The sequence below is a fragment of the Stegastes partitus genome, unplaced genomic scaffold (genome assembly GCF_000690725.1).
Source record: "Stegastes partitus isolate 25-593 unplaced genomic scaffold, Stegastes_partitus-1.0.2 Scaffold122, whole genome shotgun sequence".
In the NCBI taxonomy this organism is placed as follows: Eukaryota; Metazoa; Chordata; class Actinopteri; family Pomacentridae; genus Stegastes; species Stegastes partitus.
This window is the reverse complement of record NW_007577853.1, coordinates 443,527-462,016: the sequence shown is the minus strand read 5'-3', so window position 1 is coordinate 462,016 and position 18,490 is coordinate 443,527. Positions and strand designations below refer to the sequence as shown.

General features: G+C 41.3%; 1 protein-coding gene across 1 annotated transcript in view; it reads left to right on the top strand.

Moving 5' to 3' along the window:
* dnah9 (dynein, axonemal, heavy chain 9) overlaps positions 1 to 17,212 on the top strand; it is a 190,233-nt gene extending 173,021 nt beyond the window's left edge. The window contains exons 72-78 of the mRNA XM_008278388.1: positions 1,168 to 1,359; positions 1,514 to 1,705; positions 5,696 to 5,866; positions 11,442 to 11,624; positions 14,838 to 15,091; positions 15,174 to 15,309; positions 16,985 to 17,212. Coding sequence (XP_008276610.1) covers positions 1,168 to 1,359; positions 1,514 to 1,705; positions 5,696 to 5,866; positions 11,442 to 11,624; positions 14,838 to 15,091; positions 15,174 to 15,309; positions 16,985 to 17,212 — 1,356 coding nt within the window. The remainder of the gene's footprint in view (positions 1 to 1,167; positions 1,360 to 1,513; positions 1,706 to 5,695; positions 5,867 to 11,441; positions 11,625 to 14,837; positions 15,092 to 15,173; positions 15,310 to 16,984) is intronic.
* Positions 17,213 to 18,490: the final 1,278 nt, after the last annotated feature.

Below are 18,490 nucleotides of genomic sequence, written 5' to 3'. Positions count from 1 at the left end.
TCCCAGTCTATTTTCACGATGCCTAGTTTGCCGATGTCTATCTGCCTGATAAGTGCAACGTGCTTGTGATCCCTGCCTTATGCAGAGCCACAGGGAGGTCTGCTAAGGTAAGGAATTGAGGAATATTCCAGTCATGTGTGCACAGTGAAAGCCAATCAATGTTAGGCTAACTCTCTGTAATAGCCCACCCGCATGGCTAAAGCCAGAGCTAAGCCAGAGAAATGACATTTTCCTCCTGATCTCTTTACTGGCAGATGCATACAGCTCCACAGACTGTCCTTCCACAGAGTCTTGGTTGGCTTCAGTAACTGGCACAATGGCACAGCTTTGCCGAGATAACTTTTGTATTATACTGTTGTAATATAAGTTGTTAAGGATTTTACAATTTTTGTCGTACTTTCAGACTAATCACATTCATGCATACCTAGATGTTAATCCCAGAACCCTGTCAGTTCATAGATATCAAATTGTGTTTTTCAGTGCACATGCAGGTGCATTTATGTGTTTATATGTCTTTCCCTCTGCGATCTGACTGCATGTCGTTTCTCTCCGGTCCACAGGTCATGAATAGGGAGGCTATGCATCTCTTTCAGCTGTGTTGAGCAGAAGAGTATCGTGCAGAATATTAACTAAACCTCCAAAAGGGTGTGTGTGTGGTAGTCAGTCTGCACTTTACATGTACATTGTAGGAGTCAGCTCCCCAGGGCACTGCAGCAGGGAAAGTGAAAGGGCCTTCACTGCAGTGCTTACCATGACACATGCTGGAATAAAGAGAATTTAGCCTTCCTATTTCCATAGGGGTTATTGGCATGCTTATTTAACTGTCTCTCCCCCTAGAGATTACAATGCCATTTACATCCAGTTTTTTATTTGCCTGTCTGGAATAATGAGCCCAGGAGACGGTTGGAGGCTGAAAGCGCCTGACAAGTTGTGACAATTAAAAAGGAATCTCATCGTTGGGTTTATTGCCATCTAGTCATCTCATTGTCTGTCTGTTCGTGCGCCGCACCACTGGGGACTTGACAAAAAAAAAAACAGATCACAGGGCAGCCTGCCACAACTTTTTACCTGTAACATACCAGCAAAAGGCCTTTAATGCAGCTGTACAGTTCGGGAGGTGCTGGTGCTTCTATTAAAGGTGTCACTCTTTGTCTTTATCTTTTGCAGGACACGCTGGAAATGTGTGCACGGGAGAATGAGTTTAAGAGCATTTGGTTTGCCCTGTGCTACTTCCATGCAGTGGTGGCAGAGAGGAGGAAATTTGGTCCTCAGGGGTGGAACAGATCATACCCCTTTAACACCGGAGACCTCACCATTTCTATCAACGTCCTCTACAACTATCTGGAGGCCAATCCTAAGGTACATGTGTTTCTGTTTTTCTTTTATTTCTGTGCAAAGGCTTACAAAGCCACTATTTGTAATCTTAATTGGAAACCTGAACACATGTGACCTCAGTGAAACACCACAGGCCACCGTCTGGCAAAGCAACATCCCCTCACTCTCAAATTCCCAGGTGCCGTATGATGATCTGCGCTACCTGTTCGGTGAGATCATGTACGGGGGTCACATCACAGACGACTGGGACCGCCGGCTGTGTCGGACCTACCTGGAAGAGTTTATCAAGCCTGAGATGATGGAGGGGGAGCTGTACCTAGCACCTGGCTTCCCCTTGCCTGGAAACATGGATTACAACAGCTACCACCAGGTGAGGCAGAAAAGGCTGGACTTGCACCGGGCCATTAGACTCACCATCCCAGTCGTTAGGCTATATGAAACATTAATTAAAGTTGTTCTAGCAGCAACAGAAAAGAAGAAAAAAAAAGATCAACACCAACAGAAAACATGGTAGACTCATTAAATAAACAGTATAATTCCCTGCTAAAATACAAAAAAATATTTACATTACATTCCTCTAGGTGTCCCCAAGGGTCTTCGCTGTGGTAAAATTAATAGTGATTTCATACGGCTATAATTGAATCACTATAATTAAAAGGTTTTTACCGTCATTATTCCCCATATACAGTGTGGAGTTGTACAATTCAGTGCTAAATCAATAACAATAAAACTCTTCCCATATGGGTCCCTGGGACATAACAGATTGTAGTTTGAGTTATATAAATATTTCTCAGAGGTGGAAATGCTCTGTGGGTGGAAAGAGTTTGCCAGTAAGTCTAACTGGCGAACTTGAATGTGAGCAAACTGAGATTACAAAGTCATCTAACTTGAAAGACATGAAACTCAAAATAAGTGAAACTAAATGAGTCATGAAACAAGCAGAATATTTAGACAAATACACAACACAATAATGCAAAGAATAGATTTGGTAACAGCACCTACAGCTGTCTGCAAAAGTTTGGGCAAACTCTATATTTTGTTGATTTATGAAATTAATACAACCCTGACAGTAAACACACATGCCACCTCTCTTTTGGCAGATATCACAGTCTGCAAATGCTGTTTGTATGAGCATGAATTATCTCTACTGTTGATACTGGAACTTTCAGCCATCCTCCCACAGATCACTTAAAGTTCAGTGATACTTTTAGGCCATCTTTCACACCCAGTATGTTTAAGATTCCCCCTGTTAGGTCAGAGGACTTTACGAGGACAAACCTTCAGCTTGTGTGTCTTGATGGTGTATTTTGAGGTCTGCTTGGTTTCTTTGTCCTGTTGTAGAAAGCCATCCTCTTTTCAGTTTCACTTTCTTAACTGACTACATGGTATTTGCAGCCACATTTTGCTGATATCGAGTGCTTCCTGTGCCACTAGCTGCCACAAAACTCAAAAGTTGCCAGTTGGCAAGGTGCATCCCGTTTCCTCCAAACTTTTGCTGATAGTGGGCAATGAATTCCACTTGAACTTTATCTGTTCATCTGACAGCACTTGTTTCCTAAATCACTCTGGTTTATCTAGCCATTGCTTTGCAGGCTTCAGAGCTGAACTGTTTTCCTTGTGAAGACACCCTATTGTGGACTGCTTTTACATTGGTGCTGTGCAGTGGACAACGCATCTAATGTCACCGAGTGAGCTTTGCAAAGCAAGTAAAAAGGCCTTGAGTTTATATTGTTTAGTCCAATTGCGACTGTGTTTCAACAGCAACTTGAAAGCCCAACACCACTTGTGCTTGCCAATCCGGACCATTTCTTGTCTACGTTGACTCAAAGTGTCAGACCACTGTCTTGTTGAAAGCTTCAATGCTGCCCAAGACTAAGTTTTCCTCCAGAATCTTAATTTGGTCCTCGTTTCTCCTGATGCTGTTTGCTTTGAAAGAGGTATCTGGTCCATCAGCTGCAAAACTGCAATATTACATTCCCACCACCATGCTTGACCTTAGAGATGGTGGTCTTGGAGCTGAGTGTTCTCTTTTTTTCACCAAAAGAAGCCATGTTCCTGTGTCCAAACCATGTCATTTTTGTCTCATTTAACCGAACCGAGGATCAAACATATTCTTGCTTGTCAGGTGAGCTTTTGCAAAGACAAGACGAGCTGTTAAATGTCTGTCTTAGAGTAGTGGAGTCCTCCTTGCTCTCTGTCCATGAAGACCATACTTGTATAGTGTCTGCTGTAGTGTCAGCTTTAAGACCTTGGTACTAGAACTGCTCAGATTCATCTGGATGGTCTTCGTGGTGATTCTTGGAGTTTTCTTGGCCTCTACTAATCTTGCTAGTGCAGGGGTCACTTGTAGGTTTCTGCCACACCCTTTGAGATTTGCCACAGTGTTGAACTCCTTGTACTTTTTGCTGATGCTTTGCACTGTGATTACTGGTGCTTGAAAACACTTGTATATGACTTTATAGCCTTTCCCTGTCGTGTGCGCAGCTACAGTGTGCAGCTGTTTCTCTGTGATGGACCCTAATATCAAGCTTAGTAAACTCTGTTGTTTTAGCCATGAGTTGTGACTAGTAACTGACTAAAGCACTACTGCCTCAACTCTTCTCAGTTTACAGTGTATTAGAATGCTCTCGAACTATTTGGAATGGGACAAAAGCTCATATTTCTCAAAAACTAATGACAATCTCAAGGAATGTGACTACATTTGCACATAGCTGTTTTTATACAAGCATTATTAACATCTCTAACACAGTGTCTTTTTGTCTTTCGTTATTTGTTTATGTGATTTTCAGCCAGAAAAACCAAGTGAGTTTGAACAATAAAAATTTGCTTTAAATCAAAATTTAGCATGGGTTTGAATATTTGCTATATGATTTTGTGCTGTAATTCACCTGATACCACCAGTGAACTGAGTTAGGTCAGCAAGCACCGAACACATAGTCCTTCTTGAGAATGCGCTTAAGTTTTGGAACATAAACAGCAAAAGTCCTTAGTCTTGACAGGTCCAAGCATTGTGAGGTACTCTCAATGGTCTGTTGTCTATTGTTATTTATACAAACCTTAATTGACAGGGTAAAATCAGGAATAGGCTAGGTTGACATGTGCTGTATCACACTGTAAAGGCACAGATATTATATAACCTCCTCAAACATGAATAAATAGGCCAGGCCAAGCATATTGCAGCCATTTGCGTTTGGATTTCTTTTAAATCTTCATTTTGTGACAGCAGGAACCGGCTTCACTTTTGTCTCCTAAGAATAACTGACAACTGCCAACATTTATATGAATAATAGTCATCAGTCCAGATATCCCGCACGAGTTCCCCGAGGAGCTAGAAGGAGTGGGGAGTGTGACTTGTATTTAATTTTCCCTTAGTCTGGGCGCTGCTCATCGAGCACATCCTGCCTGTCATAGAGGCTCCGGTGGGAAGGACTGGAGTTTTTTTTTTACAGTTGGCTGTCACCACACAGCCAGGCCGGGGGCTGAGCAGTTGAGATTTGGCCGCAAAACAGGAGCTTTAAAGACCCTTGAGGTCTTTTAGGCCACCACCTCCCTCTCAACCATCTGGAGCAAACTTACAGTATATTTAGGAGAGGAGAGCGGTGGGATAGGCGCAAGAAAAGATCCCAGTGACTCAGCAGTTTTACTCCCCTTTCAACAATATACACGTGTATGCAATCAGTAAAAGTTAGCCGGAAAGTACTGAGGAGATCAAACAAACTGACTACAAAGTGTTTCTGTATTAAAGGCCAGTATATTTTCTATCAAAACTTTCATCAGGACATTATGATTAGAAGAACTTTTTTATTTAATGTAAGTGCCCCACAAAAAGCACCCTTTTTCAATTGAGCTTCCACTTTCATCTGCACTAACTTAAAAGCATATTGATATTCATTATGGACCAGCAGATGGAAAATGCCAGATTTCCTTCCCCTTCCCCTTGTTATGGTCATTAGCAGTCTGTCAATTGATCCAGGGTGTTTGAATCTTACCCAGAAATATCTCATCATTCATATGGTTCCATTCTTGTCCTTTGTCAGCATTACTTTAAAAGAAACACCTGAGTGCTGAAAATGGTATGATGGTGCTTTTTAGATAGGAAGTAATTGCAGTTGCCAATTTCAATTAAAAAAGGAATCTAGGTGCAAGTTAGGGTTAGTGTTGAAATATTGTTCTGCTCATTTCAAACACATGTATTTCAATTCTCTTTCATCGAATTACTTATAACTGACAGTGCATTTCAAAAGGTGGAATTCCTTCATCAAATCTTTAATCTGAGGTTCAAGAGAATCATAAATGTGTTATATTGTTTCTCATAGTACAACACTTCTTTATAGTTCTGACATCATTTCCTCTGCTTCAGTATATTGATGACAACCTGCCTGCCGAGTCTCCGTATCTGTACGGCCTTCATTCCAACGCTGAGATCGACTTCCTCACACAAACCTCAGACAAGCTTTTTCGCACGGTGCTGGAGATGCAGCCCAGGGACGGAGGAGTAGGTGAAGGAGGAGGGATGACACGAGAGGAGAAGGTAAAGACGATGACTCTTAAGAAGGACTTTGTTCTTGCAACACAGATAAATTGACTGATCTGTGAAGTGGCTCGTATGTTACCCATTTGAACTGTCACTTTCTATTCAAAATTAGTGTGTATAAGAAGCATTATGAAAGCTATGGTCTGTCAGGTAAATCCAGTACCAGCTTGGCATGTCGCTGCCCTACAGATGGGAAGACCAAGCTAACAAATAAAAATGAATGAGGACACTAGCAAGCAAAGCTGCTGCACTAATTGACACATTTAAGAAGCAGATGTGCAGCCTTGTCCATCTGCATTTCACCACAGTCATCCTTAGGACTCTTAGCTTGTGCTTGTTTCAGATTCTGATTCGGATTTGTTTTATTGTCATTGTAACAAGTACAACGAAACGTAAGGTGCAGTCCTTTCAGTGCAAAAATACAAAAATATAATAACTTGTAGAACAATAAAAACTTTGTAAACACTATATACAGTACGAAATGAACTCTATATAGAAAGATGAAATTAAATAATGAGCACGGTGTCTATTGCACAGAGTGGATATTGGGCAGAGGTAGTGGAGTTGTGTATTGCACATTATTTCGACAGGGAGGCATTTATTGTTCTAACAGCAGTAGGAAAAAAGCTGTTTTTTAGTCTGTTATTCCTGGTTTTGATGGCCCTGTACCATCTGCCTGACGGCAGTAGCTCAAACAGAAAAAGTCCCGGGTGGTAGGAGTCCTTCAGGATGGTGTTGGCTCTCCTGAGGCAGTAAGAGCCATGAAGGTCCTCCAGTGTGGGCAGAGAGCACCCAATGACCTTCTCAGCCATTTTGGTGACCCTCTGGAGTGCTTTTCTGTTTGCCACTGTGCAGCTGGCAAACCACGTACAGAGGCAGGCCATCTATAAAAGGCTATCATTGGTAAGAAAGCAAACACAGATAAGATCAGAGAGATCTATGTGGTCCAGTTGTCTGACACCACACAAGAAAACATACTGTATATATCATGCAGATAGCAAGTGGAGGTGGATGCGAGGCTCTATTGTTTGACTGCATTCAGATTACTGCGACTGCATTACGAACCACTTGAATTTGATCAAACCTGCTTTTCCGATGAAGTCGTGGCCCTAGTATTCATCTATTGCCTATCTATGGTATGTTAGGCAGTCGTTATTGTATAGTACGTGTATTACAGGTCACCAAAGATAAATTGTTAAATACCTCACTGATTGCACCTGCTCGTATAGCAAACTCCACTGTTTCACACAAGGCACTGAGGCTGGATGATACAGTCTGACTTCCAGTTGGAGTTCATCCCAAAGCATTTTGGTTCTGGGCAGGAGAGTAAAGTTCTTTTACATCAAACATGAAAAAACATCTTTTTATGGACTTAGCTTTGTGCTTAGAGGCATTGTCATGAAGCAGAAAACTGTTTCCACACAGTTGGAGGCACACTGTTATTAATGATAATATATATTGTGTCGTATAAATAATAATAAACTATCATTGTATTATGAAACTTTCCTATTTTACCTTTACAGAATGTTTGCCAACCAACAGTCCACAACCCAGAAACAGATAAAATTAACTATCACATATGAAAGAGACAATCGGCAAATCGCTTCATTTGAGAAGTGGGTTGATCCCCAGTTAAACCACTGGTCTATTCCACATTCTGCACATTTATACTGTTGTTAATACTCACTCAAAACCTAATAGGAAATCTGGACAACATATTTTATGGCTGGGGAGTGCTCTATCATTATTCATTGGATTTGTTTGGTCGGTTGGCACCTTAATGCCTCCAAAATGTTTTTATGTTGTCGTACATTTTGCATCCAAAGTTGCTGTTTTGAATTGACAGTTTTTAACCCTGAATAGCCCCTCTTCCTTTCCCCTGAATGCCTCAGGGCTAGAATGTAAAGTCATTTCACAACAAGGATTTTAGAAAGATTGAGATCAGAGACCTACATGGTGCTCTTTCAGATAAAATGCTTTTGCCTGGTTTGGGTAAAAATAAGGACAAATCTGTCTGTTTACGGTTCTGCTACTTCAAATCTGGGCACTCTTTTTAAAGTCAAGAAAGGTACATGTAAATATACAAACAAATGTCATTTGAAAGTCTATTTTTTTATGAAACATATATCGCTATCTGTGACCATTAAAATACACAAGTAAACAGGACATGGTGTTGGAACAAAGGCAAAAGTTATAGTAATGATATCGGCCGTGGTTCCATTAAAAGTGAAGGTTAGTTAGGAACAAGCTCCAAATTCTCTCCATCTTTTAAAATACTGAGCACATGGTGTATCCTGCATGTTCTTAGAAGCTATGGCCCCTCATGCATATATGATGCATGAGTACAATGTTCAAATATAAGACTGTGTTTTTGTTACTGCATCATACACTGAACTACAAACTTTATGCTGTGTTCAAAATTTTAGACACATACTACCCTAAATTTGGCCCGATATATTTGGTATCCTGGGAACCTTTGAGATCTCTGGAATTTAAAACAGAGTCTTTGAATAGCATTTGGCTGCAGAGTGTGAATTTGTTATGACAGCACACTGGCTGGTCAGTGATATTTATGGGAATGAAATGGCAGCATTTGAACTCAAATTCCGATTTTTATATGATATCTGAGCTTAGAAAGTCACGCCCTCGAACACAGGAGATATCCTGAGCAGGTATGTGAACCGTGGCCTTCCGTGAAGATGACTGTCTCACTAAACTCCAGCAAGAGCACCGAATCTTAAACACATGATGACAACAGGTGACATTTTCTGTAACTCCTGCACACTGAATTGAAAATAAATTGTAGACCAACTGTTTGGGGCCTCTGAAAGCACCTGGGGTGATTTTAACAGAGATGGCATTTTCAGGTGAATTTTCTGGTTCAGTACTGCTCTGAAATAAAGCTTATTTGAGTGTAAGAGCTCAAACAAATATTCTGTCAGAGTGCAGCCTTGCGCACTCCCTCAATAAAGCAAGTGTCACTTTTTAATATCATAAGTAAGGGTCTTGGCTGTCTGAGTGTTAGCTTGGTTGAGGAGTCTTGAAACAAGCAGCAAAATGGAAGTTTTTATTATTGTCGGCCTGATTTCTCTTCTTTTTCATAAGGACATGGCTACTTTTATTCTTGTAAATGATGAGGGGGTTTTCAGACATAAATGTAAATCTATTAATCCAAATTATTGCATTTTGTTCAGTGCACAAAAGTGCTAATTTTATATTATGACATTTTCTTGGCATTAACGATACATTTCACAGGGTTAATCAAGTGTTCCTCTGAAAATAAATCCCCTGTGCTGCTACCAGAATGCATTGCATGACTGCCTACATAGACAATGAATGGGAGCCGTACAAATGATGGATCCCGTCAACATACACTGCTATAGTACGCTTCTAGTCTGTTGGAATCCACTCAGAGGACATGCACAGCAGGTCATATCTATGTATTCTGCACATGCACACTACTACTGAGCATGTGCACCATTGCCTTTGGAGCGCCGTCGCCATGGTGACAGCCCAAGTCAATACATCAGCATTAGTTCACATCAACTAGAGACCGACCGGCGACGGGCAGTATGAAACTTACCATCGTCTGGCCTATTTCATATAGTAAAATCATTTGATCTTGAAAAATGCTTCAGACTTTATAATATAGCAAATGTGTGAGTTTGTCTGATGGCTGCTGTCTTATAGTAAAAAAATACTTTACAATGTGTTCTCTTTAAATGTCACTAAAACTGTCAGTTTCAGTTAAAAGGAGAGGATCAGGCAGAAATTCTGAAGCTATTTAAACAATTTTTCCACCATATGGAGACTGTAATGTTTCTTGTACAAACCAAAAGAGCAAAATCCGTCTGTTGGAGATGTTATTCCTCCACACCTGGTATTTAAATTTTTAAGCGTAGTGACACAAGGACATTTCATAATATTTGTAAGGGCCTTGAGCCCGTGGTGTCGTGATTACAAGCTGATTGCTGCAACAACCTGAGCTAACACAGGACTTCTGCAAAGCTGAGTGCTGCCTGGCTGAAGAGGGTGTCCGATTTGGGAACCTCAGAGTCGCGTCTCTGCTTTTTGCAGATAACGTGGCTCTGTTGGCTTCATCAGACCGTGACCTCCAGCTCTCACTGTGGCGGTTTGTAGCTGAGCGTGAAGCGACCGGGGTATGTGTCAGCACTTGTCACCACCCAAATGAGATTGCAGATACAAGCGGCCAAAATGAGTTTCCTTAGTTGGGTGGCTGGATCAGACATTCTGGAGAGAGCCCAGAGGAGAGTAGCTGCTCCTTTGCTTTGAAAGGAGCCAGCTGAGGTGGTTTGAGCATCTGATCAGGACGCCTTTTGGACACTTTCTCTTGGAGGTTTTCCAGACATGTTTTACTGGATGTAGAACCAGGGTAGACCCCAGGAAAGTCACTAGAGGGACTATGTATCGCATCTGGCCTGGAAACGCCTCGGGATCCCCCAGTAGGAACTGGAAAACATTGCTGGGGAGAGTGACATCGGCAAGTGCATGCTCAGCCTGCCGCCACTGTGACCCAACCCTAGACCTCAATCAATTTATAAGATAAATATAAGAATATTTTGAAAAGAAAATTCATAAATTGGATGGATTTATGTTCTGCTTCTTTGAACATTGCAGTTTTTTCTTTAAATGTTTTTTTTTTGTCTGTGTTTCAGAGTTAGAGATTAGTTCTTTAACCAGATATCAAAAAACGCTGGGTTAGTTTTACAAAGCAGCTTAATCTGTCAGGCTGTTTACAATAAACTTCTGGACCAAGCTATATTCAAGAAGGAAAAATGTCCACAGTCACTTTGGTTTATTTTTAACAACCAGCATTTTCTAAAACAGAATCCTGATTTACTAAAGTAAGCCTGGCTTAACTGATCCTGTCACTTCATGAAACAGGCCTCTACTATTAAACATTTAGAGCACATCATGTTATGTGTTGTCTGTGTTGTTGTTGTTGTTGTTGTTGTTTTATAAATATATTATGATTTTCTTCCTTTCTGGCTCCGAAGCTTTAACAGGTGACAGCCATGCAGAGCTTACCAACGAGGTCCACTTTGTATTCAGGATGTTTAGTAGCTGCCAAATCCAAATCAGATATTTGGACTGAAAAATCCATAGATATGATGACCTCATATCCTTTGTTTGGCACCTAATCCGTTGATTGATTGCTAATGCTGGTTGTCTTGGGAAAATGTTGACACAGACATTAGCTTTCATCACTTACTCACAAAAATATGATGTGAGCATTGATTTTCTGAAGGGATTAGACTGTTATTGAAAACAAAGAGCTGGCGTTGCAAAATATATCTTCATGAATATTTATGTAACTATCTATTTGAAACTGTTACAGTTTCTCAGGCTGTCAGCGTTGGCAAGTCTGAGTTTATCTGACACGGATAACCCCAATCTCTTGTCAGTAGTTTACTTAAAGGACTTTTCTCTTCCTTTTTTTTTTTTTCTTTTTTTTTTGTCCTAAGTATCTTTAATAGTGACAGCAGCGTGCACTATTTTACCTTAAACCTAGCTCTCACTCATCATCCTTCATTCCTTACGACATTATCAGGTGCGCACGGTGCTGGAGGAGGTCATGGAGAAACTCCCTGAGGAATTCAACATGGCGGAGCTTTTAGGGAAGGCTGAGGAGAGGACTCCCTACCAGGTGGTGGCGCTGCAGGAGTGTGAGCGTATGAACCTCCTCACCCAGGAGATCAGACGCTCTCTCCACGAGCTGAGCCTTGGACTAAAGGTGAGAATACTTCGATGCTTGCAGAGATGGCCAAAAGTGTGATGACAGTAATAATGATAATTTATATCATGTATGTGAAACAAGCGGTGCTGGATGAGCAACCAGTTTTTCAAGTCTGTAACAACTTTGCAAGATGCACAAGAGGTGTAAATATCTGTCTCTTTAGCAGCTAAATGCTACACTTAAAGCCAGTACACTTAAAGACGTTAAAAGGCTCCTGAAAGCTGAAGTCAACTGCAAACTGGGTGTTAATTGGATGTGCATTCACTACTGTGGGAGAATCCTTTCGCATTATCTACAGCAAACTGATCAATTATTGATATAAAACACTGTATACAACTCTTTTAATATTAAGGTTTTTAAGGATAAAAATGCTTTGACTCCAGTATTAGTTCCAGTATTACAACTGTAAAGGTCATTTGCTTACATTATCAGAATAGATAAGACCTTCTATTAGCTATTATCCTTCCACAGCTGTATCACCGACCATGCAAAGTAAGCAGCTGCCCCGGTGTCCTAGATCCCCAGGGGGCCCACTAATTCCCAGGTTCAGTGCATGACACTTGGTTTTTGTAATGTGATTAATTAAAACTTTCGGTGAAATGAGCTGGCTGCTGCAGGATAAGCTTTGACACTTTTATTATATTAGTTTACTCTTAGCTTACATGCAGGGTTTTAGTAAATGAAGACGAGGCGATGCAGACGGAAACCTTGTTTTTTCATAAATAAATTTTAGGATTTTAGGATATCTTCTTCTACTTCTCTTGGAGTAGTAAACAGGAAACTTCCAAAATACACATTTAGGCGTTTATTGTACCACACTCTGTCTACTGGACGTTTATGCAAATTTGTACATGTTTAATGAGATAATGCCTCATTTGCATATTCAAACATAAACAATTCTGAAAACGTTTCTCTCCATTACAGATATACAGAATCTCACAGTGCACATATTTACGGCTGTTTTCTTTTTTTTTTACACCCACTTTTCAAGTTTTGTTCCTATTTCTACAGAGGGGGTTGCTCATGTAGCATACGTATCCTTATTTACAGAATATTTTATTCATAAAAACATTGCATAATTGTGTTTTTCTGACCAATGGGTGGCTGATGAGGTACAATATCTGATTTTTGTTCCATGGCCCTCCAGCAAGTTAGGCATGTATCCCTTCCTGTTCTCTAAATTCTAAAGTGGAGAATTCCCCAAAGGAATCAACAAACTTTACTGTTAAGGAGCCAACGCAGTGTTCTAGCGACTATTTTAATATCGTACTGTGTCTCATTTTGCTGGGGACTCCCTGGAGTCAGCTCAATCACCGGCGAGTATCCACACGGCCCATCTCAAAACTCACTGGCCCAGCAGGGTTGATGCTAAGAACGGAATACCTTCAATGCAAAACAATTGAACTTCAAGTGAACTGTGACTCAAATCAATCCCCACTTACGCTCATCACCTATGATTCAATCTACATTGACATCAACCGGCTGCTGTATTAGTATTCGTACATAACTAAACCTTTCCTCTGTTGTTTGTCAGATGCCTGGTCTTAAGAGTGACTCAGAGATCTGGCTTACGGAGGAGCAGGAAGGAATGAGACGTCTGTGCTCCGTGTGTCAAGCCTGACTGAGTCGTGTGTTAACAACAAACGAAAAGAGAAAGAGGGGGGAAAATGTGTAAACGCGTTTGTCAGGAGTTATGAGGCTTCGATCTCCCCGCACTACAAGCCTCAATAAATCGGCTCAGTGATTTAAAAGCCATGTAGGCTATTGTACCAGCAAATGGAATCATATTTCGCCTTTATAGTGGAATAAATAGGAACTATCAGAATGTTAGCCTTGGTGAGGTGCTACAGCTTCATAGTGCCATGTTGTGTCAAAGTGTGCTGTGGCTGAACTGATGGATCAGAATTGTTTTGAGGAGCATTGAAAGGTGAAAGGCACTGATGTAGATAAATCCACAAAACCTTATCACCCTCATAAACAATTCGTATGACTGTCACACGGGTATCTATACATCAGCAATACATCAGCTGCAGTATCAGTGGGTGAAGGACACAACTGTTTTCATTTGTATGCTGTCTCATTACTCTTTTTTTGGCCATCTTTCAGTATGTTTTCTTATCTGGCATGACATCCTTGTTCTCCTCTTTATGTATGCTTGGCTAGTTTCTGAGGGCTTGTTACCAGTCAACACCTTATGAAGCTCGGAAGTGTCACCTCCAATGTTTAGCTGCATGACAAACAGGAAGTGACATGTTTGACTCCTGATTCCTCGCTGTAATGAAAATTCACAAACAAACAAAGATTTTTTTTTTTTGGAGCAATGAAGGCAGCATCTGTCAGCACCAAGATCAGTCATCCTATTTAAAATGGGAATTTCCACTTGATCAAAAAGTGTGTGAAAGCCAAATTACACAAGACTTTCTTTTCTTTTTTTCAATCAACCAGCAGCCTGTTCCTGAAAGCAAATAATGGGAAATTCAAATTATAGCCGTAATAAAGCTCACATGATTTGAAATTGCATGTTGTTTTTAGATTACAGCATACCAATACTTCAATTTTTTTCAAATTACTTTTTTTGAGAAACTAATGAATTCCCAAGGAGTTAGAATGTTTATTTTGCAGGCAGGCAGCAGTGCTGACGCAACAGAAAAAGAGTCACACACTGTACTTTACACATTTACTTTGTAACTAATATTGTCTTCTTGTCTACAAAACTGAGCCATCTTTTTACAGAGTATGGCACATTCAAACTATCATTAATAATATACCTCCCATGACTTTTTAAAAAAACTTTACAAATAAAAATATTAACGATGGGGCTGCGCTGTGGCTCTGTGGTTAGCGCTGTTTTCTCACAGCTAGAGCATCCCCGGTTCACATCCCAGTTAGGACACCTGGGATCTTTCTGTGTGGAGTCTGCATGTTGTCCCTGTGTAGTGTGGGTTCTCTCCAGGTTCTCTGGCTTCCTCCCACAGGAAAAAACATGTTGATTCTAAATTGTAGCCTTGCAATAGACTGGCGACCTGTTCAGGGTGTCCCCTGCCTTCACCCAAAGTCAGCTGGGATAGACTCCAGCCCCTAGCAACCCGAGTGAAGATTAAGCGGTGTACAGATAATGGATGGATGGAAATATTAACAATATACTTGACATTTCCTTTCACAATGGATTATTTCGTTATTTCATCTCTTCCTGTGACCCTCACTCCTCAGGGAGAGCTGACCATGACCAGCGACATGGAGAACCTACAGAATGCTGTTTTCCTCAATATGGTGCCAGACAGTTGGACCAAGCGGGCGTATCCGTCCATGTCTGGCCTGGCCCTGTGGTTCACTGACCTGCTGGCCAGGATCAAGGAGCTGGAGGCCTGGTCAGCTGACTTCATCTTGCCTTCTGTAGTGTGGCTGGCTGGCTTCTTCAACCCTCAGTCCTTCCTCACAGCCATCATGCAGGCCATGGCCAGAAGGTAGTGTTGGTTTGCATTTGGACATCAAACGTGCTAGAAATGCCCTGGTGTGATAAAATGACTCTCTTTGTTTGGATGACAGGAACGAGTGGCCCCTGGACAGCATGTGTCTGCAGTGTGATTTTACAAAGAAGAATCGTGAGGACTTCAGCTCTCCCCCTCGTGAAGGGGCCTACGTACACGGGCTGTACATGGAGGGGGCTCGCTGGGACACGCAGGTACAAGACTCATTCATTGATTTCTTTGTTCAGCTGACTGTCAGAGTTAGCAAATGGCTGCATTTGACATCTAATCTCCAGGGAGTGGAGTACAAAGTGTATGTACGAACCGAAAAATAACACAGTTTGATTTAAAGACACCTTATTCTGTAATATACATTTGTTCCTTCTCCTCTTGACGGTGGGTGAGAGACACGGGAACATAAGGTGAGCTAACCTTAAAATGCACATTTAAACTGAGTCAAGTAAAGTAACTTTGATATTTCCCCCCTAAAGCACCTTCCCATTCCCTTTGTGGCTTCATTTTCTGCTTTGCATCTTGCTTGTGCTCAGCTCTAGGAGTGCAGTGCATTACTCAGCTTCCCAGGGCTCTATCTATCTCCATACATTCACCTACTGTATATGCACCCAGCTTTCAGGGAGCATCCCTGTAGACTTCTTAATTAGGGAATGTGCAGAGTGTGCACTTGAACACTTAGATCACCCTTTAGAGGAGCGCTTCCTTTTTTCTTCATTAAAGTTGGAGACGCAGGCAAATAGACAGGTGGACAGACGGGCCGGGCAGCTTCTACTCAAAACTCCACCGCTCTCTTCCTCCTCCTCCTCCTCCTCATCCTCCTCTGTTCACATCCTCCTCTCAGCCCCAAGGCCAGTTCTGTGCCACTGGCAGGGAGTAACAGAGTGTGAATAGGAGAGTAAGAAGCGCTCCATCTGAACACGGCTCTGTTCAGCAATAAAAGTCAGATTTATAATAAACCTACTCATCTATATTAATGAACCTTTATTCAGAGGGGGCTCAGACATGAAAGACAGCTACATACTGTATACGATAAACACCTTGTGTGTTGACTGGATCTAACATGCAGACATTACACAGTGGAAGGATGTGTGTTTATGTGATGAGCACTGCTTAATTCTGATGATATTCCTGCTTTTTAATGCATATTTATTCTGTCAATATGGTGGGAGATTAAACAATAAAAATAGACGTCAGTTGCTGTAGTTACAGCGTATATATAGTACCATTACTCTCATTTAGATTGAATGTCAATGAGCCCACATGGTCCACTTTAATATACCCATCATTTGTATTTACCCAAACACACATTAGGTTATTGGTATTTAACACCTCTTAGAAGTTTTATAGCAATTGCAGATGCAATTAGGGCTTTGTCCTCTGAGCTTTCCAAAGTCATCAGGATTTACATTCATTCCTGAAAGTCACTGTGCATGCATGGAGAAACTTCTGTTTGTCAGGCGCTAAGTGTAGGAGGATTAATTAATGAGACAGACCACTCTGTTTCAGTGTGTTTAGAGAGTGTGGATTCTGAGGCAGGGCAGCTTGACTTCCACTCAGACTCTGCTGACTTTCACCACTTTTCAAGGGTGCCACAATCTTGTGCTCGGCAAACTGAAAGTCTAACATTGCTTGTGTCAACCGAGATTAGTCAAACATCTATTTTTTCCTCCTACAAAGGAACATTGTTAAATGCTGCCTCAATGTTAAATCTGGACAAAGTTTTCACTGCACCTCAAACTCATTTATAACTTCCTCCAGCTCTGTGAAATGTTTTTTCGACTGTGGTTGACCGGCTTGTCATCACCTCCGCACGCCCCCTCCTTCCCTCCTTCCCTCCTTCCCTCCTCCCCTCTCCGTCATTTCTTTTTCTTCCAGACTGGCATGATTGTAGATGCCCGCCTCAAAGAGCTCACCCCGACCATGCCAGTAATCTTCATTAGGGCCATCCCTGTGGACAAGCAGGACAGCAGGAATGTCTACCAGTGTCCTGTCTATAAGACCCGTCAGAGGGGACCCACCTACGTGTGGACCTTTAACCTGAAGACCAAAGACAAGCCATCCAAGTGGACTTTAGCTGGTGTGGCCTTGCTTTTGCAGATCTAGTACTAAATATTTTAAAATGAGACTGTGTTTCTGTTGAAGAAGAAACCATTTCTACAAGTGAAAGGTGCTTTAGTATAAAAACACACCTTTTCTCATTTCTACACAATCAGGGCTTTTGTTGCTACAACTTTGGTCTGGTGTGACCAACAGCTTATGATGTTATAAACTTCAGAAAAATATTCTTGTCTCAATGACATGACAGAGTCATCTTAGTCATTTAATAGGTGTTTTTTAATTATGATACACATCTGTAGGTTTTAGTGGATCGCAGACAGAGGTGTAACTTGTGAAAAACTAAAACAAGTAGAAGCATTATATCTTTATACGTTGAGGAAACATGCGAGAGGCTTGTTTGTCTAAAATTTGACACTGTATCCATCATGCTGTGCAAACTTATAACAATATCACAGAATTTTCCTCAAATTTCCACCAACTCCAATAGAAATGTACATCCACAAACGGATCAGATAATGAGGACAGAACAGCTCAAAGCTGCTGCAGTAAAATGCCTCAGTAGTAGTTTTAGTCACGGTAGTCCTCGATCTTTTTTCTTTTTAAATAAAAACTCTGATACATGAAACCCCCACCTTGTGTGGTTAATATGACAACCTTTCTGATAAGTGCTGCTACCATGCTGGCACACTGACTCACTGGTGGCCGTCACAGCTCAGCGTCTTGCATCGGTCCACTCACTGTCAGTCAGATCGTCTGTAATCCTGACACGTTTAAAGTACATGGCCAAGAAACTCTCAGTGTGTCATTATTCTGTGATTGTGGTCACAGTGGGTGCTGTTAGGCTAAAGTTACCTAATCCTGTTTTAAAGCCACACTGCTCCTGGTTGAATTACTGTATTGTCCTGCTTGTGGTACAACTCTGATCACAGGACAACCACATTTCCAACGTAGAGAATAAGACTTTTGGATGATAGAAGAAACTCTGACAGTCATCCTGTGGGCGAAGTTATCCTAAAACACCACCGATCCAATGAGTAGAGAGTCCTCACTGAAGCCTGCTCCCTCCTAAGTCAAATACAGCAACATGTAAAACCCATATTAATGTCTCCGTCACAGAGTCTCGCTTGCTCCTGTCAGACTCCTGATCATTTTCTCTGACAGTCAGCATTTTCCTTTTTTCTTTTATCTTTTTGAGCTCATCTGTGACAGCCGTAATTCTTGGCTTTCTGACAGATTGTCTCCCTGTTTAATTTCTGCAGCAAAGTTGCCAGGACACCCAATTAACTTGTTTTTAGTCGTGACAGCAAAAGCACATTCCAGCAG